General features: G+C 40.3%; 1 protein-coding gene across 11 annotated transcripts in view; it reads right to left on the minus strand.

Annotated features, from left to right (window-relative positions):
• Positions 1-24,911, minus strand: part of atp2b2 (ATPase plasma membrane Ca2+ transporting 2) — a 127,437-nt gene that overhangs the window by 50,371 nt on the left and 52,155 nt on the right. For 3 of the 11 annotated variants that reach the window (XM_056388544.1, XM_056388473.1, XM_056388466.1), the window contains exon 2: positions 20,557-21,306. In XM_056388544.1, the coding sequence (XP_056244519.1) occupies positions 20,557-20,755 (199 nt within the window). In that variant the 5' untranslated portion in view covers positions 20,756-21,306. Of the gene's footprint in view, positions 1-20,556; positions 21,757-24,911 lie in introns of those variants that run through there. The other 8 variants (XM_056388510.1, XM_056388492.1, XM_056388484.1 and 5 more) reach the window with 5 other exon arrangements.

A 24,911-nucleotide genomic window follows, 5' to 3' on the forward strand; every position in this document is an offset into this window, starting at 1 on the left:
AGGAGGCAGTGAGAGGGCAGAAAAACTCTGGCGATACACAGATGAGTCACAACATTCTCAGAAAGGATTAAGGCTGACTGCAAATGAATCTTTGTGCTAGAGCTCATTACCAAGTAGTGAAGCCTGAACAGATAATAATATACTGGCAAACTACTGTATACTAAAAGAATATGATCGATCAATGGGGATAGATATGAAACTACTGGTATAATGGATAATTTATGTTAGTAAAGCACATTGTAATTGTTCTTATGAAGGTTGAAACGGTGAACGGCTTTTGCAAAGGAAATTTGAGTCCACCTATGAAAAATGAGAAATGAGATGGGAGATGATGCACTATTATCAGCATTAAATTGAAGCTCCTTTTTAGATCGTCAGCTGATGGACCTTACAAACAGTGGGCATCCTGGTGAGTCAGTAGACTGAGTCAAAAGCCATTTACTGTACTAGCAATGCCTCCTGTGTTTTAACCAAATTTATGAATTTGGTTAGATGTCATCAAACCATTCTCCCCTCCCTATTTTCTGCCTATTTTAATAATTACCAAATCTGGCCATATTTGATTGTGTGTATTAGACTGCTACCGTTACAATTTTTCATGGCCATGAGAAAACTTATAATTATGGTATTCATTGTGAAAATTACTACAGCATAAATTATCAGTATGGGCTTCTTTGGTTCTCTGGGTTCAGGGCGAAGAGAAGCTGCCTCTGCTGCTGTAATTTTACTTACAAGTTGGCTCTGAAAGGAGCCACTCTAGAGTATCTAAGAAACATGACCATGCCGTTTGGCATAGTGACAAAACCAATGTAATTATAATAAAATACAATACCATTAAAAATACAATGATTATACTTGGGCTGGAACAGATGTTTTTTCCATCAATCAGTCAATAACTTTACAGATTTATCATATATTGATTTCTCTAAAAAATATCAAAAATTGTTCGTATTGTGTGACAAGCAGAAACTTATTATAGGTTATAGGTTATTATATGATTATGTAAAACAGAGAAAGGGAGCAACTATTCACAAGGAGAAGCTGGAACAGCAAATATGTGGCACTTTTTTCTTAATATGCAACTTAACTGATGATAAAAAACTGGTGTCAATTACTTTGCTGTCAGCTGACAAACTGATTGACTGGGTTACAGTCGTATTATTTACGACCAAGATTTACAGACATTTTTTAAAACTAAATGAGGATTAAACTTTGAATTTCTCTAACCTGTGTCTTCACTATTCTTACTCTATAATTTATGGCTAGTAATGCACTGATCTGTCAAACGCAGCAGGATCTATGATTCAAATCTGCTTTGACAAACGGTACCTACCTAACATCCTGTTTCCAAATAGACGAGAGGAAAAAAAAAAAAAAAAAAACTTGATGCCATCCTTTCTGCATGAGAGGAAATGTAATTTTTTCAGTCAGAGGGAACATGATGGCATATTTTAACAGTTGGCCCTTTTTTGTCACTGGCTAAAAATAGATCTCCATGGAAACACTATGCATCCCACTCCTTCAGTGGAAATACCCGCAACTCTGAACCTTGGAGAACATGTGAATATGTAAGTAAGTGTGTCTGTGTGTGTATATGAGTGTGTGTGGTTTTTTTGTGCATTTTGTGTCCAAGAGCATGCATGTATGCATGTGTATGTGTGTGCAAAGGTACATTCCAACAAAGAAAAGACAGCAAAGAATGAAAAGATGTGATGACCTTCAAATGTCCTTGTAAAATAGGCATGCCATTGTAGAGCAGCAAACAAACACCATTTATTAAAAACAAATTATGTCATGTCTAACATGTCTTGTTGGGTCTTAGCCATATAAACCACCCCACCCCCCCACCCCCCTTTGCTGTTACATTTTCCTGCCTGTCTGCATCAACTTTCCCCCCCCCCTTCACAATACTGTGAGCCACACTGTCCAAAACAAGTCACCATGGCAACAGGGTTGTGCAATCATTATCAGCATTATAACGACGCAAAATATTGATGCTTTTTTCTGCAGCGAATCAATAGCTTCAACATGCATTTTTTTCAGCTTTCACCATTTTAAAGAGAGAGAGAGAAAGAGAGAGAGAGGGGAATGAAGAGAAAAGACAGAGAGGGTTGAAGTGTGACTCACAAAGTACAAGAGAGTGAGGAAAAGAGGGAGACAGCGACCGAAACGGAGAACGAGAGTAGGCTGGATGTGGAGTAACTCTATGAATAATAACCCATCAGTGGCTAAAAGGTGGATAATTATCATGCTCTTATTAGAAGATGGAGTGATGGAGAAATGTGTCACAGCATCCTTGAGAATGACCTCTATAATAATGACACCATTTTATGCCATAAAAGAGGAGAGGTTTGTTACTGTGCATACAAAGGCAGAATCTGGTAGAAATAGCCTCAAAGGGCAGATGCTCCTATGGATGATATTAAAAGAAGACTGTAGAATTTTATGCGTCAGTCAATGACATAGATAGGAGGAGGGCTCTTGTGTGTTATGTAGGACAAACTGGAAGCTATTACAGCATTACATACATTATTATTGCGAGGCTAGTTCAGGTGATGAAAGCACTGGATGCTTTCACATTAGTCTTTTACTTGTAGTCCTTCCTGTCCTGTTCATGGAATTGTATGCAAGTACAATGATAGTTACTGGAAACCAGTCAAATTCTCTGTATCCTTAAAAATAGTTGATTGTGATAATGTTGCCTTGTAATATATGTGTACAAAGTGTTAGAAATGGTTCATAGTTTACTGACAATGTTTGATAACTATTTACTTCAAGTTCAGTTTCCAAGGTGATACATTTCCACACTCTAAGCATGTGCTTTCAAGGTTTTTTAGAAGAAAAACATAAAACAAAGCATAATAACCTAAATTCTAACTGATTACTGTAGAGAGCATCGCAAAAATAATATGAGGGATTAATCACACCTGAGAGATATATAAGAAGGTGAAAACCTAATTGCAGTATGCACAATTTGGTAAATTGCGAAGGTTTATGCTGTATTTAAAGCAAGCTGTATAGAATAGAAATGTATCATGCACATGTGAAGTCTGTGCATGTTTACGGCATTTTCAATTTATCAGATGGCGGCGCAATGTCTGGAAAAAAACTGAAACCAAATCACTGCACAAGAGTTACATTAAAAACACTCGGCATTTAATCTACATGTAAACAGCTTCTTTAGTGTTAGACTAAAGTGGGTAATATAACTCAAGTAGACTAATTGTTCATGTGAGGGTGCCACACCCAGCGGCACATCAGGTCCACCCACTGTTGAATGAAGACGCAATAAAACATGTTAGGGCCGGATGTGTGGGGTTTCTCTGTATTGAAGAACTGTGTGTGTCTTAGTTTCGTCTTGTTTGGTGGCCTCATTGCTCAGCTCACAATGTGGTTTTGCGTGCACTGATTTTCTGTATGCGTCACACGCTGTCAGGATTGAGAGTGCAAGAGGGCACGGCAGGAGGCAAGCTCTCTCTACGAGGATAAGATGATGTGACATGTCTTCAGTGTAGCAACACACATGCAATCTTGCACTTTTATGTACAGACCATTGAGCAGTCGCTTTCTCGCAGGCCAAACATGCAAGCAGACACACTGTAGTGTACGTAAACAAACAACTGAGAAAATACATTCTCTCGCTTCATGTGGAGTCACAGGGTCACATGAACACGGAAACATGCTCGCACGCACACACACACACATACACATACACATAGGTCCCCTATGGCCAGCCCCATTTAAAGGTAATGGACTGGAAAGTGACACTGAGCAGTTTCTGACACCATGTCTTTCCCACCGGGAGTGTACCGTATGTATGCGTGTGTCTGTTTTCATACGAGTGTGGGTCTTGCGACACCATAGTACAACCCATTATGGTATTTTTCTGCTTGTGCAGACAACATGATAGACCAGTCTAATATGGCAGATGTCCTGTGCTACACCCACAAGTAACAAATTCTGAAAACAGGATCAGATTTTCACGTTTATCCGGCAGCAGAGAGCTCCGAGAACACATTATTCAGTGGTTATAGTGTGTGATTACTGAGATTTAGATGCTTTCGTAGGTGAATTTTGTTAACTCTGGACAGTGGCAGGCTAGCAGTTTCCACCTTTTTCCAACCAGCTGCTGGTTCTAGCTTTGAAAGAGATTAGCTAGAGCCAGCAGCCAGCATGAAGGAAATACAAAAGTACAAACAACGCATGTAAGCCCACTTCATGAAATGTGGAACTATTGCTTTAAGATTTGTTCAAAATGTGATGCACATTTGCCAGAGCGCAAAGCATCACAAGCGCAACACAAGTGTCTTTGCTCGGTCCCGACCAACGCGGTTGTCATTTTCCCATCCAGCACCCACGTTGTTTAGCAAATACACTTGCGCCAATCTGAGCACCCGTGAGCATTTTGGTCTTAAAATGAGGTGTGGTCAGGCACGTTGTTGGTGCACTGCTATCTTGAGGCTGGTGAAAGTGATTGTCCAATTGATCAAAAGAAACCTGGTCTTTAGTCAATGGTGCATTATTTCACTGTTATTTTAAAGGCATATTGTCAAGATAGTAATGTGCGCATACATAGGTGGGCACACTATGTGCCTGTTTCGAACAAGCACAGTGTGCTGAAAATGCTCCTCAGATGTCAAGTGGAAGATTAGAATACAGTCCACAGAAGGTCGAAGTATTTTGTGGCATATTGTGTGTTGCACAACGTTGCCATTCGTCACGGATGTCTTTTGGACATCCACGACAGATGAGGCTCTGCAGAGAAGCTTTCTCTTCTTACTACCTGGTAAATCCTCCACAGCTTTTCCCATTCATCACCTAAATTTGTTCCACCACAGTTTCATAAGGAACCGAAGATTTATTCGCACTTCTCATCATGTAACATAAAAGATGTCTAACGTTGTGACTTGTGCCGTCACGTTTTGGTAGACCTGTGCGCAGCGCATTGATTCACTCAGCGCTTCCTTGCCCCTCAGGGCGCACAGAGCTGCTGCGTGTGTCAGGACTGGCTTTTAAAGGCAATGGGAGATGGCATTCTGATTGGTTTATTGCATGTTACACCCAAAACACTCCCATGATTAATTAAGAGACTAAGGGCAACCCTTTTGAACCATGCGCCTGGCGTATCGACCATTTTTTGTGCCATTAAAATAGCAAAAGGACACGCCCTAAATGCACTTGTGCCATGCGCTTCGGACCATGTGCTTTGGACTGTTAAAATGGAGCCCTTGGCGTTTTAGGTCTTTCATTATTAAGACAAAGAAGCCACTGCATCTGAACATATTCTTTGATGCAACATCATTTGTATTTTCTATAAAAAGGCCAAAATGCCAGAGCAGTTTTTAACAATAACCCAACAACCCAAATTAATTGTATGTCAAAATGCCAAAAATTAAATATGCAATAGCGTGCGAGTGTTTGTGAGTGTTCGTGTGTGTGTTTGTGTGTGTGTGTGTGTGTGTGTGCAAGTGTGTGTGTATGTGTGAGTCTGTGGGGGCAGCTGTACAAGTGGGTGAGTTTTGCTGTCAGGCACTGTGCTCTGAGTCTGACTCATGCGAGAGATGGTAGAGTGAGTGGTGTGAGAGAACACAGCTCACAGCTCTCTCTCTCTCTCTCTCTCTCTTACATACATACATACATACATACATACATACATACATACATACATACATACATACTAAATAAATCCAAATACATACACACACACATACACACACAAACACACATACACACCACTCACTCCACAGGATTACTTAGCAATCCTATCGTGCAGAATATATTGGCTTAAATGTTAGGCGGAAACTTGTATAATGACAACTGGATGAAGATCTGAAGAAAAACCTTCAGGTCTGAATAATAGACCTCACATTCATTTTAAAGCTATTAATGCTCTGACCCAAAGTACACAATCTCTTTTGACGATGCCTCTTGCAGTTTTTTTTGTTTGTTTGTTTTTTTCATTTTCAAATGTGAAGAAAAAGCTGATTATGTAATGTTATGTAAGAAAAACAGGCCACTACAACTACAGAACAACAACAAAAAAAACAATAGCTGTGATTGGTGTATGCTGCTCATATCAGAGAATTTGAATACCCAAAGGTTTAATTTACACCTCTTAGAAAATTTTTTGGGAGGCCTGAAAAGTAGCACATCAAGAGCAGCACAGAGGGGAAAAACAGACACATGCCGATAGTGACTCATGTGGGATGAAAGCTTCAGTGCATATGGTCCTTTTCAAAATTCATGAAACAGTAATTATTGTGTGAAAATGCTGTGCATGGGTGAGGTCCAGTTATATCGTAGCCCTGTGGGTCTGTGCATATGGCCGACACAAAAGGAAAAAAAAAAGAAAAGATTAATGGTATTAAGATTACGCCTCTATGTGATCTGGCTCTTATGTGGCTTTGATTTTGACGTGTTTGCATTGGTGGGAAGATCCACTGCGTCAAACCAAGTGCTCCCAATTTCTCCTTAAGCTGTCTCAAAAAATGACAAGTCTGTGGGTAGCAGGACATCAGTGTAAACTGGAATTACAGCCTCGCAGTTGTATGCTTCCGCCAACCAGATCAGATAAAACATTCACCAGGTTTCCTCCATTTTGCCCATTAATCAGAATTGTTCCTCATCCAAGTCGAGGGTCTAGCGATAGAGGATGTCACTCGCTGTACAGATTGTGAAGCCCCTTGAGGCAAAAGTTTGATTTTGAGTTGTGATTTAGGGATATATAAATAAAATTGATTTGACTTGACTTTGTTAAACGTTGTTGTTCTTGTTCTGCTGTATGTCTACTGTATTAGTGTGTAAGTTCATTGAGAGAAGCAAAAAGCAGTTGTATGTGTTCACACACTTAATAAAGCTGATTCTGATAGAGTACAAAGGTGTAGCCATGACAGTAAATAATGCTTTTAATATGAAAGTTGCTGCAAAGAAGATACAAATTAGAGGGAACCCAAGATTAGTGTCACAAATTGTGAGATGCTCCCCTTCTCTTCCTGAGTTACGGCGTTGAATAAAGGCCAGAAAAGTGTTTTTGCAGTATATTATGATGTCACAGTGAAGCTGACCTTTTGGCTATAAAATATCATCACTTCATAATTTTATCCTATTAGACATTTGTGTGAAATTTTGTCATAATTATTTTATGAATTCTTGAGTTATAGCCAAAAATATGTTTTGTAAAGGTCACAGCGACCTTGACCTTTGACCACCAACATCTATTGAGTCCATCCCACTCCAAGTGAATGTTTGTACCCAATTTGAATGTATGAGAAATAAAGAAGTAAAATGTTGTGGAAAAAGGCTTTCTTAAGAACATGAGTCAAAATTTGAAAAAGCCTTGAAAAATCTACATCGGCTATGACTATCACCTAAGTTTAGCTAAGACAGTACGTGTTGCAAAAATATTTCTTATGAAAAAATTTGTTCTTCTTAGAAAAAAAAAAAAATTGTGACCAAAACCGCACTCCCCTGGTGCACCTGTATGCATGTGCGTGTGTGTGTGTGTGTGTGTGTGTGTGTGTGTGAAAAAATGTGTTTATTAAACCTACTGCAAGTGGTCAAAAGTGAAAAACAATGGAAAAGAGAGTGTCAGGGGATTTATTAGCCATTTAGTGCATCTGTTCCACCATGTGAGGCTCAAACACTGTAATGTTAGCTGGCCCGACTCTGTCCTAGATGTGGACACAACATATAATGAGACGTCTGTTTACAGCTTCTCTTTGCGAGGGGAAGTGTGTGTGTGTGTGTGTGTGTGTGTGTGTGTGTGTGTGTGTGTGTGTGTGTGTGTGTGTGTGTGTGTGTGTGTGTGTGTGTGTGTGTGTGTGTTTAGTGGTAAGGGCAAAGTGTAACAGGGTCAGTAACTTCAGCCTGTAATTCCAGACTCTTCAACCATTCATTCAATCAACCTATCCACCCATGCATCCCTCTATCCATCCATCCATCACCAGTGTTCACCAGCGTTTCATTCATCTATTTCATTCAGCAAAATGTCTTCATATCTATTGATGAAATGTCACTGAATTCTTATTTACCTTATAGACACCATGATAATTAATAAAGAGCTGTTGCTGTCCAGTAGCTTTAACAACCCAGCTGCACCTTTTTTTTTCTCTCATTTTCACACATACACACAAGAAACACAACTGTTATTACTCCTTTTATGTGTGACCAGGTTGTCAGTGTAGTTATATGGAGACGGTTGTATGCATGACTCCAGAAATATGAGAACTTTTTGACAGCTTTAATGGTATTTAGATTTAAAGCTATTAAATTACTGTAAATTCCCACTTACAAATAGTAGTCTGAATTATTTTATTAAATTCCCAGTTTACTAAGAAGAGGTTAATGTGTTTTTATTGTATTACACTGAAAATTATCCTAACTGTAATTCTAAGTCTGTGGTTTTAGCCAACCATGCCAATTAAGAGGCGTTGTCCCCCCCCCCCACACACACAAATACACACACATAAACATTTCCAATTCCACACAAACACAGTGCTTGCACACTCACAATTCAGCAACCCCCTCCTTAGGAGTGAAAAGGGCGAGCATCCAGGGCCAAGAGGCTGAAAGGGAGAGTGACAGTGGTCTATCTGCTGTCTCCCATCTGGGCGTCAGTCTCTGGTTTCGCCCAGGGGCTCAGATAAGCTCCGGACACAATAGGGACAGCTATTAAAATTCAAACTACCACAGAGAGTCATGAAATAGTCATGACATGTAAGGGAAATCTACATCCTCTAATGTGCCCCTCATTGTCTGTCTGCTTGGAACTGCAGGAAAAACATACAAATACCAAGTGATCTAAATAAATACTGATAATAATAATAATAATTTGGCATTATCAGGGTCAGTTCATCGACTTATCTTCTGTATTCATCACTATCAAAGATATTCTAATGGATTAAAGCATATAAGAACTCTTTTTTAATAATTCAAGACACTTTTCCAATAGCAGTTTACAAACACTGACACTGTGTGGAAATTCCAGTGCAGAGTTGAAAGAGTATTGATCTCTGCCTGTGCTATGCAGTAACATTTTGATTGAATTGTAATGTGACTGAGCCCATGAAATCCCATCCAAAAAGTTCCATCTGGTGCACAAATGGATGAATGCACCTTCTTTAATATCCCTGACATGAAACACATGTACTTACACTGTATTCAGCACAATTGATTTTTCCACATGCCACTAATGTAAGGCTAGTCGTTTGTTATTGGCAAGGTTATATTTTATGTACTGTAAAGAACACCACAATGCTAGTACTAACTGTAATAGTAGAATATTTGCTTAGGACTACTACAAGACAGACTATTACTAGAGGAAAGGGCTGAAAGCTGTTGTTGATTTTTTGATTTTTACTCTTTAAAAACAGGAAAAATGCCCATGGCAAGTTCCCAGAACTCAAGGTGATGTTTTTTGGGTTTTTTTGTCCAGACTCAAAAGATATTCCATTTACGATTATATGAAATTGATAAAAGCAGCAGATTTTAAGAAATCAAATCACATTTGAGAAGAACCAACAATTATTTTGATGTTTCCTTTGATAGATTATTGATAATTGATCATTCCTAGAACATCAAAATTGTAATTGACAATTACCTCTCTGTCCACTGACTAATCAATTAATTGTTTCAACACTTTGGCAAAAATTCAACTGTTATACTGTTATGAATAAAGGTTTAATATTTAGTTACCACAACAAAGTGGAAAAAACAATCTTACATGGGAAAGTATCTGCCCCAACATATCCCTAAATATCTGTATCTAGAATTATAGAGTTTGCAGTGGTGGAAAGCCAGTAGGTACATTTACACAAAAACTGTACTTGCGTACGGTTTTGAGGTATCTGTATAATCAGTGAAGGACCTGAATACTTCTTAGTACCACTGAAGGTTTGGTCGAAGTCTACGTACAAAATGAGGGGGCTGATTAGTACACTGTAGAAGCTGTAATGATGTGTTTGCATAATAGGCACTGTCTGATTTTGGTGCTTTGATCTGTGCCCTTGGTAAATGTGACTAGCGGTATCCTTAGTCCCCTGAGCAAGACTAAACAGGCTTAGTTTCTGCTTTAGTTCAGAGAAGGTAAAAGTTTCTGTTCCTCTTTTCGCCTGCTGTTGGGATGTTAATGATTATTCTCTACAATATGCATAAAATCAAAGTTGAGAGACAGCTGCTCTGTGCCCTTGAGCAAGGCATAGCTGGACCTGGTCCAAGACTGTGTCTGTTCATGTGCCCTTGAGAAGGAAATGCTGTCTGTTTGCGTTGGCAGCAGTGGTACCACCCTTGTTCTGCCCCACAGCAGGAGGAGAGAGAGGAGAGAGGTCAACTCAGGAAAAGAGCTGACATGGAGAGAAACAAGCCGGTTATAGCCCGGGACTCTGCATATCCAGCTAAAAGCATCACCATGCCTGTCAGCTCGCTATCTATACTCCTGGCTTCCAGCAGCCAGTTCACATTCAGGACATCTGAGAGGACAAGAACTGGGTGTACATACAGTGTGTGATGGCAACCTGGGACTGCGAAGCATTTGGAGATGTCAGTTTCCGGCACTGTGCGTTCACTTAATGAAACTTTGTGGGCCAGAGGTTCAACACCAACCTTGTTCTTCAAGTGCCCTTGAGCAAGACACTACCCCCACCTGTATAGGTAAGACAGTCAACAAGACTGTCAACCAAGTAAATGTGAAAAAAGGAGATTTAACTTCTAGCCTTGATAACAATGCTTTGGTGATACACCATGATTTATTTCAAATCCAGGGCAGAAAAAAAGCCTTTGGTGTATCATGTGTAAAAGGTGACAGCTACAACAAAATTAGATGATAATAAAATTAAACTACATTACAAATGCCTTGACTTTTACAATAAGAACGACAGGTGAGGTGAGGTGAGGTGTTAACTGGATTAACACAGAATAACTTCATGTGAAATATCACATAAGAGGTGAAATTCAAGTATAGTAAAGATTTGTCCAATTCATATTTCAAATCTTTAGGTATGCACTTGGGGGAAGATGCTTCTTTTACATTGGTTTCTCAAGAGATAAGCTGCTTTTTCAGCACTGGGCTTTATAACCAGTTTCATATCTGTAATCTACCAAGTCAACTACATTTATTTTATTTTTTCAGTCATGTCTACTGTATTACCAATCTGTGCACTACTGTACACACTCACACAGGCAGTCATAGTGTATATTGTTGTGAGTCAGCACCAGGCTTCATGGGAGCAGGCCAATAGAGTCTGGTTTTTGGCATCTGTCCTCTTAATTCAGTCAGGCATCTCTTGGGACAGCTGACTTCACTGCCAGCCATGCCCAGCATCTGCGTGTGTGTGTGTGTGTGTGTATATATCATAAATATATATATTGTCTGTCTGACAATCCCTCAGACAAGCTGGGAGTCACAGTAAAGTTTTCACTGCCCGAATAAAACAATTACTATCAAGTATCTATCTGTATGTATATATATCACCGGTGTCTTCTAAAACAAGATGAATAAAATTGAATACACCTTATTTCTTGCTCAAAATATTAGGGACATCTTCCTGATATAACTGCAACCTTTTTAATGCAAACTGTTTCTCACATAAAAATCAAATCAATCCAATTTAACTGGTATATTTGTCATAAGGGAAATTAATGGGGTCTACTGGCTTTTAAGCAGTATTGCGCCACCACTGATCAAACCAGGTACAGTATCCTGATCATTTGTACATTCAAGGCCAGTTTCTCGAACATGGACAACGGTTGAATTGCATTGGACATCTAATTGATATAAATTTTGCTTCAGACCTCGTTTAATCTCTGTCTGGGAAAACGGCCCACAGTGTACTTCTCCAGGGACAGTGATCAAACCCTGATATGAAAGCCTAAGCATTTGAGGTGATTGCACTCCACAACACGTCCCAGCGGGAATGTTCACGAGCCATTATTATTATTTTTTCACTAAACCTGCTCATCATTTTGCATTACGCTGCATTAAAAATTGGCACCACTTCACAACAGTGCATACTTTGGCATCATGTTTTATGTCAGGGCATCAAATCTGTAGTTATAATAAATTGTTAGCAAGTCACTGGTGAAGGGTGGAGGGCTTTTCCGTTTACAGTAAGCTATCAAGCTTGCACTTTCTGTTGTTATAGTAAATTACCCTTAAAAAGTTATTTGCCCTGATGTTTTTAGGCAATTTTAAAGATGATAAGTATAAACAATCTGGAGCATGGGTCCTTACATGATGGAATAGGTGAAATTTGTAATGCTCTTTAACCAATATATTGTTACATGCATCTCTACGCTGGAATGTAGGGAATCACACATGGCCTACCAACTGTGCATCATGGAAACCTTAGCTGTGAGTCCTTTTCATTTGATTAGTGCTTATTATTGATCTACAAAGAATTAATAAAACATTCAATAACTATTAATAAAATCTGGATTTTAGCCGAACTGCTCCTTTAGACTGCCGCACATTCCTTTCCCCGGTAAATACTGCTTCAGCCTGCCTCAAGGTCACCGCTACTACACTTGCAGAAGAACACCTGTGTGAGTAGTGGTGTGTATTTTTGTGTGTGTGTGTGTGTGTGTGTGTGTGTGTGTGTGTGTGTGTCTGCCCACGATGTGGTTTTGCTCCCTCACAGAGCAAAATGGCTGTGTATCATTTATAATCTGTCCTCTGAGAGCCATCTCTCTCTCTCTCCCTTCTTCACTGCCTCCTATTTCATTCTCTCTCTTTTTTCTACCTCTTCTTCCCCTTTTACAGAGTCACTAGGGGAAGGGAGGAGAAGGGAGGGCAGAGAGGAGAGGACTGGAGTAGGAGGGGAAGTGGAGTTGCAGCACAGGAGAAATTGTCCTTATTAAAGAGACGGCGGCTCCATGTGAGAGATCCCTTGTGGGACAGAGATTAAATAGACTGCGTCAGAGGGGAACGCGCTCGTGGTGCTGCGACTGGAGGACGCGATTAGTATGATCATCAGGGAGGGATGGAGGGAGGGTGGAAAAGAACGACAGCAAGGAGGAGAGGTGGGATGAGGGACAAACAGACAGAAGAAAGGAGGAGAGGCATTAAGAATAGAAGAGAAGAATGTGAAGAAATGTAGAAGCACGCAGACCCAACTGTGGACTTTATTTCAAGGGAGGGATAAAAAAAAAAAAAAGATTAGACAAAATACATGGGAAAAGTTGGGTGTGAATGAAGGAAAACGAGGAAGCAAGGAGATGAAATGGGAGAGCAGATGGAGTGTTTCAACCAAACTCTGAAGTTAAAAAGTCATAAAGTTCATAAAGGCCTCATCATGGGATGAGAACATAGTGAGCCAGGACGAATAAAACGAGTGATAGTAGTGTAGCAGCAGATATTACACAGGGAAAATACAACGTTACATACAATGCTAGATGGACAACTGCAGAAGGAGCCATCCTCAGGTAACAGTAGAATAGAGGAAAATGAAAGGAAAGATACGTACAGTCGGACTATTAACACTGTTGCATGGACAAGGAAAGAAAATGTTTCTTGACTATCCCTCCTCTATTTTATCTCCTTTCCTTCTTCTGTTACACCTCTAATTTCTTGTCTTTCTTTTATCTCTGTCTACATTTTGATAAAATGGATGCAAGCAAACAAACGACTGGTTACAGATCAGCATTTGGAGGCAGGTGTTGGTGTGTGTATAGTTATGAATCACATTGTGATTAACAAGTAAAGTGAGTGGACTGTTTACACAAGAACCTGTAACAACCTCCTCCCATGAGAAATACGGGTGCCATGTATGATGTATCATTTGGCCACCATCCACTACTGTCATTACTGCCACAACAAGCAATTTAAGGGTACTCCCATCGGGGATTTGATATAAACACAACTGTCCTCAATCAACAGACAATCAACTGCATTTCTGCAAGCCATTTTTTCTACTTGTTGATACCTACAGTGCTCTTTATTACTAAAAGTGAAGGAGCTCAAAACTTATCTTTCTAGTCTTTGTTGACGTAGAGAAATATTAACTAACATCAACCACTAATTTAGGTGCAAACACAATTTTAATATACAAACGGTGTGCTACTTTTCCAGCACTATTACACTGTTACTAACTCAGTTAAAGAAGTGAGAGCAGAAGGGTGAGATGATGAAGGTTATAGATGTAGAGCAGGTCTATTTAGGCTACGCTGTACACTGGCCCACTGGGATACCAGCGACCGACCAGCACACCAAAATAGAAATGGGAGCAGAGTAGAGAGAGAGAAAGGAGGAGAGGTAAGGTGTGGTGAGAGATAATAATGGAGAGAGAAGGAGAGAGAGAGAGAGAGAGAGAGAGAGAGAAAGGGCAGGTGGAAGGGTTGATGATGAGATCTGGAGGGGACAGGATGGAAAGGTACGGAGGGAGAAAGGCAGGAAGGAATTAGAAGATTTAAGTGAGAAGACATCTCTGACAGAGTTGCAACGTGGGAGAAAAATTTCCCCATTTTCCATTTTAAAGTTTTCTTTTAAAGAAATAGTTTGACGTTTTGTGAAATACAGTTATTTGCTTTCTCGCCAATAGTTAGATGAGAAGGTTGATATCACTTTCATGTCTGTACAGTAAATATGTAGCTGGAGCAAGCAACCAGTTAGCTTAGCATGGAGGCTGGGAATGGGGAGACAGCTAACCTGACACACAAAATCCAATTGCCAGTGACTCTAACACTCGGTAATTAACACTTTATTCCTCACTTGTTTAATCCCTACAAAAAAAGAACAGCAAAAACAATAATTTACCATTTTATAGGGGTTTATTTGACGGACTATTTCTTGGCCGGGAGCAGTTGCCAGGCAACCAGCGGAGACTCCAGAAAGTCACTGCTCCCAGGCAAGAAACAGAGTGAGATTGGTATCAAGCTTCTCATCTAACTCTCAGCAAGTAACTGCTATTATATTATATTATATATATATATATATATACATTATTATAATTAATATATATACCTCTGTTGCTATAGAGAAGAAGCCAATCAGTTGTGGATCACAATTATAGCAAATTCAAAATGCGGTGCAGACATGGGAACGAAACACCAAATTCAACAAAAAAAAAAAGAAAAAAAGACCCAAGATCTGAAAGTAAAATCTGATTTAAGCTTCTAAAGGTGCTAATGGGTTTGATTCAGCCGAGAGAATTCGGTTGATTGCCTATCTATGCTCAACCAGTCAGTCATGTGCCATTGTCTATGTAGAAAATGAGTATGATTCATATTATTATTTTACTTACAAAATGTCCTATACCTGTGATAACTTTTCCATCTTCAAAACTCAACAATGAGGAAAAGACAGGTGGCCAGGAGGTTTGAGGTGGTATACAGGGTGAACATTCTTTACGTTAGAATAAAGATGATTACATCTTAGATATGGTTTTGGTGTGGTTAAGATATTGATAAGCATCTGGTACAGTTTCCAGCTATGGTCTTGCTGGTGTCTCTGGAGGTTCGGGGAAGGTGATGTTGAGGGAGATTTGTAGGTGGTGAAGAAAGTCTATATATGTACATTGAAAGTCAAATCGTGGAACTGGGGGGCAATAAGACATGGAGAGGAGAAGGTGGTAGTAAGGAGACTGAAATGAGGTGTGGTGATATTGTAGAGGGCAAAAGAAAAATATTAGAAGCAAAAGAGGTGAGGGTGAGGATATGAAATTGAAGGATCTTGGTTGGTTGGAAATAAAATGGCTTATTCCCAGGCCGGGTATAAGTTATTAAAAAGAAAAACTGCGGCATTTTACTCTTGGATTGAATTCCTTCTGCATATTCAAAGTTCCTGCTCTGTTAATTAGTATTTAGCACTATCTCCCCTTAGCATGCATGAGATAACACATTTCCATGTGTCAAGTCATAGTGATGTACAGCAGACGGTGAACTGGAAGTTATGGAAAAGGTGACTATGGCACTTATGAGGCCTATCTTTTTGTATTTCTCTGGTGGGTGTTCTGATTTGGATCATGATATTAATAGAACAACCTGTTTACAGTTAAAATTCCCAGAAATTATATTCCAGTAATGCAAAAAAATTGAACCAGTAGTGATGCACGTTTTAACATTATTCACTGCTTAATTTCCACTAAAATGTCATCGCATCTAAATTTGCATTTGTCATATCCAAGTTGCTTGAACTGCTTGCCACTGTTTTGTGGGGTGGACAGAGTCCATGTATATAATGTGGTTTCCACATTATATATATTTATTTCTTCTCTTCCGCAAGGTCGGGCTAAGTACCTTCCTACCCTCCCATTCCCACAACATCAAAGACTATCAATGCTCTGAGCACCTCTTCATCTTCCTGACGCTTGAGGAATGGCTATGCCCTAAGCACTCTCACAATTCCCTGCTCCCTGCCCAGGAGGACTTACCGATGTGCTGCAGCTCTCTACTGATCTCTTGAGAAAATAGTTGTACTGTGAGCACCCACCAACTGTCTTTTCTTCCATTTCCCAGGAAACAGGTCATACCCCGAGCAGCTTCATGCCATCCCTTCTTGGAAACTAAGCTGTACCCTGACATCCCATCTGGCCCCAGAATGACTCATGCCCTTCACCTGCCGGCTGCCTGAGGGAAACGCTAGCTTCTTCACCCCACAGTCACCTACAAGGCAACAACAGGTAACTACATCCTGTGTACAGGTATAGAGTACAAGGAAGCAGGCCACTGGGAAAACCGCAGGGTAAGAATCCAGATATGTTACGGAATTAGATGTGTTACTTTATCAGCATTCATTTAATCATCAACATACCTATGCATCAAGGTATTCTAAGCAATTTTGATTTGAATAAGAGGACTCCTAGTTTACATATTTTAATTAATTCCATTACCTTCCTCCTCAATGGATTTAGGAAATTCTACATCCAGTGGAGTCATTAAAATTTAAAATGAAAATAATAATGTCTACAGTAAGGAAACTTCTTTTAATTCCAGAAAGGTTTAGTAATAACACCAGAGTTATGTTTCCCCAAACCATGGCTCCTGCACTGTATGTGTTATGCTGTTTTCTTAAAAAGAAAAATTAAAAACGTACATAGTGTGTCTCCTGTGCTTAGAAATGCACTGAGCCCTGTGTACTCTAACTCTAAGGCATACATAACTAATATTCCTTATTAGATGAATAAATAAACAGGGTCTCAAATGTCTGGCTGTTGGTCCAGTATTGTGCCTTTTATTTCGATTTTATAGTTTCTGGTTCTGTAGCAACAATGCTGCAGTAGCTTAGTGCCTGGTGCATCTACATAAATGCATGCGGTCAAGAGCCATTACGCATTTATGCTGAATAATGGAGTATAGCCATTCATGGACTGTTAGTATCATGTAAAAGGGCTGGTATAGGCTACAGTATGCGGGGCTAGTAGGTCAACTGTGCTCAGGGCATCTTACCATCAAATGCAGGCCCCTGGGACACATACACATTACACACACCACACATGATGACAGCAAGCAATACAGAATACCTCCAAGGATAATTACCATGATCATATTTCTGAGGTAACATATGTTCTGTGGAGCAACCACACAGCACACAGGGGGACCCACACAGCATAAACATAGAAACACCTGGGATCACTAATGCAAATAGATGCACCAGATACCATTACTCAGTTTCCACTTAGTGTTCCAGTGAGAGATAAAATAATTCATTATAACAATTAATAATGATGAGAGAGAAGAGGGGCCTCCAGCTTGTTAGTACTAAGATCTTAACCAAAATACAGCGGCTTGTTCAATGGATTTACAAACATGATATAGAAGCACCTCGTTTATCCAAACTGCATGAGACACACAACATACAGTTTATCCGGTAACAAAGCGCTCACCCTTGCATGTTGCGTTAATGCTTTGTGGTGGGCGCGCCTGATGCTTGGTGCTGGTGCAATAGTCATAGTGACAACAACCAATCACAGTTTCCCGCTTGGGACACACAACATAACCAGCTGTCCATGCAATGCTAAAGGGACGTACACTGGAAATAAACTCTACAAACATACGAAAACATCCCAGATTCACCAACTGCCTCTGCCACCTCTCTCCAGGCTTGATTACTCTGGTTTGTGTCCCTAAATAATAAATGAATTCTGATCATAGAGAACAAGGTGACTCCCCATCACAATAATCAACCTTTGCTCCATTTTGCGGTTGAATGCCACCTGCACCCATCCTGCTCTCTTGGGATATTTGCATAAACGTGAATTTATTGGTTGGTGCCTGCGCTGCCACTTGAAAAGTTGAACCTTTCTCAACTTCTACCACAAGCAACGCAAGCAATGGAACCACAATGCAGCTTGACATGACATCACCCCATTCGAAGTGAATGAGAAGCATCTGTCGAAGCCTCTGACGTGTATGTGCGAGTGCTGCGTAAATTAAATACATTGAAAATAATTTGAAAATAATTAATGGCTCACACACATTAGAGATTGTAGTGTTTTGAACAATCTAGATGGCATGTTATTGCATTTACATGCATTTCGAACTGCTCCTTAGAGCCATGTTTTTTTTCCCCTTTTCCTTTTCTTCTTTCTTCTTTTTTCTCTTTTTATAATTGTTTTACCCACAGGACAACACAGGAAGGAAGAACTGTAATTTTACACTGTCGCAGAGAGTCTTAGCATTGAAGTCTTACTTTGAAATATGAAAATGCATTGACAAACATTTCATACCAAAATTTTCAATGTTCTTAATGAGCTGTAATATTATGACTCAGCCTATAACAAAAAAATGTTCATGTACTATTTATCGCTTTTGCTTCTAAGATAACAAAGTACGTAATGTACTATCCCCTCAGTGTCAGCGAAAGTGTTGTAGACGGCACTGACGAAATGACAGATTCAACAAATCAGATTACCAGTGACAGAAAGTATGTTAATAATTACAATATTCTTATTTCTATTTGAGAAGTTCAATTATTTTAATTTTGGCTTTATTACAAGTCTGCAGGCCGTGATCCTGCGTTAGTGTTTAGCGCACTGATAAAATGTAATGTTCTTGTATCTAATCAGGATGCTCATGAGAATGGGAAAATTAAATTATAATTTTATATCTGTTATGATAATTTTATTGCTAGTCCAAATTCAGTTTCATTTCAGTATTGCTGTATCACTGCAGGCATTGTTTCACTATGTTGCCAATATGGTGATGAGCAAAATATATCTCATCCCGTGTCAGACAGTGTTCACCAGTGCTTTTATTTTAATCTTTATTCAACTCTGTGACTGGAAAGATTTTTTTTGAACTGATCTCATTTACTCTGCTGTTATCTTGCCGCAGGTTTTACCACCAGCTGACAGCAGTGCTGTTGGATGACAAGACCAGGAAACACAATCTTCTGTGACTATCAGTCTATAAGGTTACAGGTTACCTCTGATGTCACACAGGTGACACTACATGAATACTGATCAATGATCCCGACGTCAGGGTAGGTGGATGATTTCAACACTGCTATAAATATTAAATACACATATGTAGCCACTAGAGAGGTTCAGTTTTATTTGCTTGCTGCACTGCTGCTTTACTGTTGCTCTAGTTAAGGAAGAAGCAACAAAAAAATCCTACTTTAATGCAATATATGGACAGAGTATGAGGTGACGCATTTAAATAAGTGCATGACTACATATTTGAATTGCTATGTGATACAAAATGCATATAAAGGGATTCTGTGATAATTGAATGGGCTTTCATCACCATATGTTATAGTGTTATGTATTTCCTGTTTTTCAATGAATATCTGTGCAGAAAAATAAAAAAGTACATACTAACCTGCGCTAGTTAGGATAAAAAAAAAGTAGAAATGTAGTATTTATACTGCACAAAGGAAATATTTACTGCGTTTATAACTAAACAGAAAATAAATACATCGGAAAAAGGTATAGAGTTGTGTTTTTTGCTTTCTCATTCCACTCATACCCAGTCCGTATTTGCAGACGCCACAGCACATTCAACGTGGCCAAAACCTCTACCGTGTTGCCCCAGAGACCTGTTCCTTAATAAGGCTACGGCTGATTGGCTGACGGGATGGGTGAATGACAAGGGAGGTGGGCGGGTGGGGTGCGGGTGTTTGTGTGGGGGAGGGGGAGTGAGGGGGCTAAACTGTCCGGAGAGATTTCTATGCATACTAAATAGGTCTAACACTAGCTGGCTGTGAAGAATTTTCATTAGTCCCCCTCAAACGGGACTCCCTCCCCTGTCTGCTGCTGCGATGCTGTGCTTACGCATTTCTCCAGGTGCTTTACAAGGTTTCTGCATGTCTGTGCTTTTACCATTAGGTTTTTTTTAATCAAATGAAGCAGGTGTACCCAGTTAATAATGATCAATATCCAAACCAACAGAAAATCTATCATCAATGTCATGAGCAGCTCAATATTAAGTAGCAGAACACATTCTTCAAGATTAAGTCCTTCATACAATACCCACCAGTGCACACATATTCACACACACACCCACGCACGCGCGCACACACACACACACACAGACACACACACAGACACACACACACACACACACACACACACACACACACACACACACACACACACACAGAGACAGACAAGCATGGGGACTCACCTTCTGTGGGTGAGGTTTTCAGTCGTTTGCACAGTCCCTCTACGCCCCCGTAGTCCTCCTGGAGCTTGACCACCGCCTCTGTGCCACGCAGCTCCATCAACGAGCGCAGATCCATGACCGAGCAGCCGAAGCCTGCCGCATGGTTGCCCTCGTTTCTTTGGTTCTTGGCATAAAAATCGCTGTTGGACATGTCCCCCATGATGTCAGCTAGTCAAGTCAGTTAGATTAGTGTTTGTTATTGCTTATAGATCAATCAAAAAGCTTGCACAAGAGAGAGGTGAGCTCAGTCTCATCCAAAAAATTCCAAAATAGGTATCAAGCAGGCAACAACAACCAAAAAAGGGGAAAAAAAGAATGCCACTTGTAGGTGAAGTAGGCAGACAGAGAGATTAAAAAGGGGGAAAAAATCCAAGGGGATAAATCGATGAGCAGCTTCTCTGTTTCAGGAGAGGACTGTCAGATATCAGCAGACTAAAAACCATCAAAGAGAAGAAACAGAAGAGGAGAAATAGCAGCAGAGAGCAAGGAGAGGAGGGGATGATGAAACACAAGTGGGGAGCATCCAGGTGAGCGTTGGACAGCCCCAGTGGTCAGGTCCTGAGAAGGGCAATGATGGTGGTTGCAAGTCCTGTTAGTCTCAGGCTCACCACGGCTGCAGTCCAGACCCGCTCCATGTTTGGCTTCCCATTGCTGCTATTCTGTTGCCTCCGCTGCCTCTCTGTCTCTACATGGTGGTCTTCCCCATCACTGCTACAGAGAGAGAGAGAGAGGGGGAGAGAGAGAGAGAGAGAGAGAGAGAGAGAGAGAGAGCGAGAGAGAGACGAATTCACGAGATGAATTCAAAGAAGGTGAAGGAGGAGGAGGGAGAGACACAGAGAGAGCACAAGGATGAGTGTTGCGTTCTCAGGGCAGGGGTGAATGCAGCGGTAGATGCTGCACAGCTGAAGAACAGCCTCTCCTGGCTGCTGCAGTGACTGTGGCTCTGCTGTCTCGATCTACTGCTGCTGCTACTGGTGCTGCTAACCTCATTCTGAGGACACACCAACTGACAGAGAGACAGAGAGAGGGAGAGGGAGGGAGAGAGAGAGACAGAGAGAGAGAGAGAGAGAGAGGACACGAAAGAGAGGGAGGGCGCAGAGAAAAGGATGCTCCTTTTCTGGTGCAGAGCGGAGAGGAGCTGTGTGCGGGTGGGAGGCTGGGGCTGCTCTGACGACAAAGCGGAGAGGCAGCACGTAACGCTGCACTGTCACAGGGAGGATGGGCTGAGCGAGCTGTGGAGCTGCTGCTGCTATCTCGCCACTAGTTCTCTTGAATTCTACAGTAAGTGACCTCTCTTATGCAGACAATATGATGATACATTCCTCTCTGCCTTTTGTCTTGTAATTGCGTTGATGATTTCACCCCAATGCATCCTGCCCTCAGTCTAGAAGGAAAACCTGTGCAGCGTTGAGGTGGTAGACTGCAATGTACTGGATTAAGGTGCAAAGTTTGTAACTGGTTTACATCAACGACAAAAATTTTGAATTTTGCATTACAAACAAGTCCTCTAAAAAGATGGACTTATCAACCAGCAGTTAATTAACCCATCTGTCAATACTTTCTGGCTTCCCTACCCTGTCTGTAGAGATGTCGCTTAATGCAATGGTGTGGCTTACTGTTGTGTTTTAATAGTGTTTGGACAACAATAGACGTCTATGGAAAATTAAACAACACAAGCAATACTTGTTAATAGTATCAATTCATTGTAAGTCTTTCCATGAGATCTGTTGACAATAGGAGAAACAAACATTTAATATCGCAATACAGTGAACAAAACACTTTTCATCTGTCACTAGTGAGTTATATGTTTGCCTCCAATTCATTCAATAATATCAGTGACCCAGCATGACACACATTGATTACTTCCTCAGCAGAGGGCTCTAAATAAGGTTCATTATTAATATTAATTATTATTCCAAAGTAAACCACTGGCTCACAGCTTCCCTTCAATACCACCCAACCACTCATGGGGAAACCTGGAAACAAAGTGCCACTGCACTGCATCAAGTTGAACGCATCAGTAGATCAGCACTACAGCATAAAAACTCTCTGGCTTTACTGTCTTACTGTAATCTGACATGCACCTTATAAATACTGCAAAGAATTCCTCTATGAGGGGTCATAACACAGCAATGAAGATCATATTCAGTTAAAATCAGACAAAGGAGTAAAGTCAGCCAGAACATCTACACTGATAGCAAAGGAAGGTCACTCAAACTACAAATTCATACATTGAGTAATTTGGTCATTCACTCTTTCTGCCCTTGAGAGGTTCACCTGTTCTTTACATATCACACCAAAACCAAATTCCAATGCGTAAAATGCCTGCTTTATATACCAAGAGTAATCGAATCTAATCAATACATAATCTTGACATGTCGAGTATGAGGTAAATGAAAAGTGAAACCAGCCAAGAGATGAAAGCTCCATTGTTGTTGAGTTAGTTTTGTTACACTAAAAAACATTCCTTGTGATTGGTGCAGAGAAAGATAATGCACAAAATACTTTTGTGTTAGAACTTAGTTCACCTTGTTGCTGGCATGCAGTAAAAATCTTAAATCATGAATTGGCCAGGTCACATGAACATTAATGTATTATGTATGTTGTAAAAACAATTTCCCATTGTAAAAACCTTTATGTTGTTGTTGTTGTTGTTCAGAACAAGCTTGTCTGACAAAGTGGCTTCACTGTATCTTTTCTTAGACATTGGCTTGTTTGGCTCAGTAAGTGATAATTTAATTAATCAATCGTTTATTAATAGGATATATCTGTAATTTTACAGTTTTTTATTTTTATTTTTAAATGACTTTATCAGAAGGGCCCCTGGAAAATGCTCCGCCCCCTCTGTGCTGAGAGTCTAGCTCCGCCCCTGTGCAGATGGGACTAGTACCAGAAACAATTGTGTGCTCGGGAACAGTGGCGGTGACCTTGCCACAGCAGGGTGGTGAGAGACCCTGCCAACATGTGAATACACATCTGTAACTCCACAGGCACAAAGTCCAGTCTGTTAATGAGCGCCAGGCTTTAATAAAGTGACAAAGTTAGACAGCATTGGCAATGTCAGGTGAGACAGGTGTGACCTACTAAACCTGCTAAACATTTCTGTAAAGCAGATTAAGGAGCGCATTTCCCACTAAGGCTATTTTTTTTTTCCCACCTACAGATTATATTAATAATGAAACATTACATATTCCACCTTACTTGGGTTTTGGATAGTTTCTCCATTTCTTAAACAAAAAAGAACAGCATGGGGCAGGACTACATCTTCCTCTCTGTTTTTTCTCCAATGTTTTTTTGCTGTCCCCCTCCTTCGCTTGCCGATCAGGTCCAATCAATGTTGGCGGTATTCTCTGCGTGCCAAGGCAGACATCTGTGCCGGCCAGATCCTCCAAAACCGTCAAATGAAAGCAAACAAATGCTCTCCCAGGAAATTATATGTGTGTACGTGCGTGTATGTGTGTGTATGTGTGTGTATTTGTGTGCCTGAATGGTTAATCAAGTGGCTGGCTGAGGAGAGAAACTACATCACACAGGTAATTCTCTTTTGCACCAGATGGACCACCTGCAAGAGAGAGACACTACCACCATCACCACTTATCCTGTGTACCTGCACTGTACATCGACACCAAGGGTTGTACTGGTTTTCTATCTTACTTACTTGTCTTTTGCCAGCTAATCAATTAAATCAGTCAGATAAGTGGAAACAAAATAGAAAGCAACAAGAATCGGGTTACTGTAAATACTGAACTGAAAACAGCTGCCTAGACGATCGGGGTTGTTGTTGCAAACCTGAGCTGACATGACACAGAAGCACCGATTGTCAGCATATCTGCAAACCAATTATGTTTCTGTTCACAGAAGACAAAATAAATGCATAATTAGATGCCAAGACACATCACCATTATTCCAAACATGAAAAAAATTATCTGTCCATTCGTATCCGCTATGATTTATAACGTCAAACAAGCTTAAAGACATAAATTAATTTAAAACAAATCAGGAAAAGCTGTTCTTGTTTGAAATAAGAATATAATTGAGAATAGCAATGCGGTATTACATGTGTAATTTAACGCAGGATGTCAGTGCTGCTCCCTCCACAACATCTGTTCGTCATCGACCATGCAAGGCTGTATATTTCCAGCTTCACATTATCAGGTTGGTGATGTAAATGGCTGGTGGTGGCGGTATTATATTCTGCTGGCATGCAGCTGCCTATGTTTAAATTACGATGACATGCGCAGGAGTGGGAGAGATTGAGATGTGGGAGGTAAGGAAATGAGGAGAGAAGAGAGAGGAAGGGGAGAGAGGGAGGATGT

The sequence above is a fragment of the Seriola aureovittata genome, chromosome 2, assembly GCF_021018895.1.
Source record: "Seriola aureovittata isolate HTS-2021-v1 ecotype China chromosome 2, ASM2101889v1, whole genome shotgun sequence".
In the NCBI taxonomy this organism is placed as follows: Eukaryota; Metazoa; Chordata; class Actinopteri; order Carangiformes; family Carangidae; genus Seriola; species Seriola aureovittata.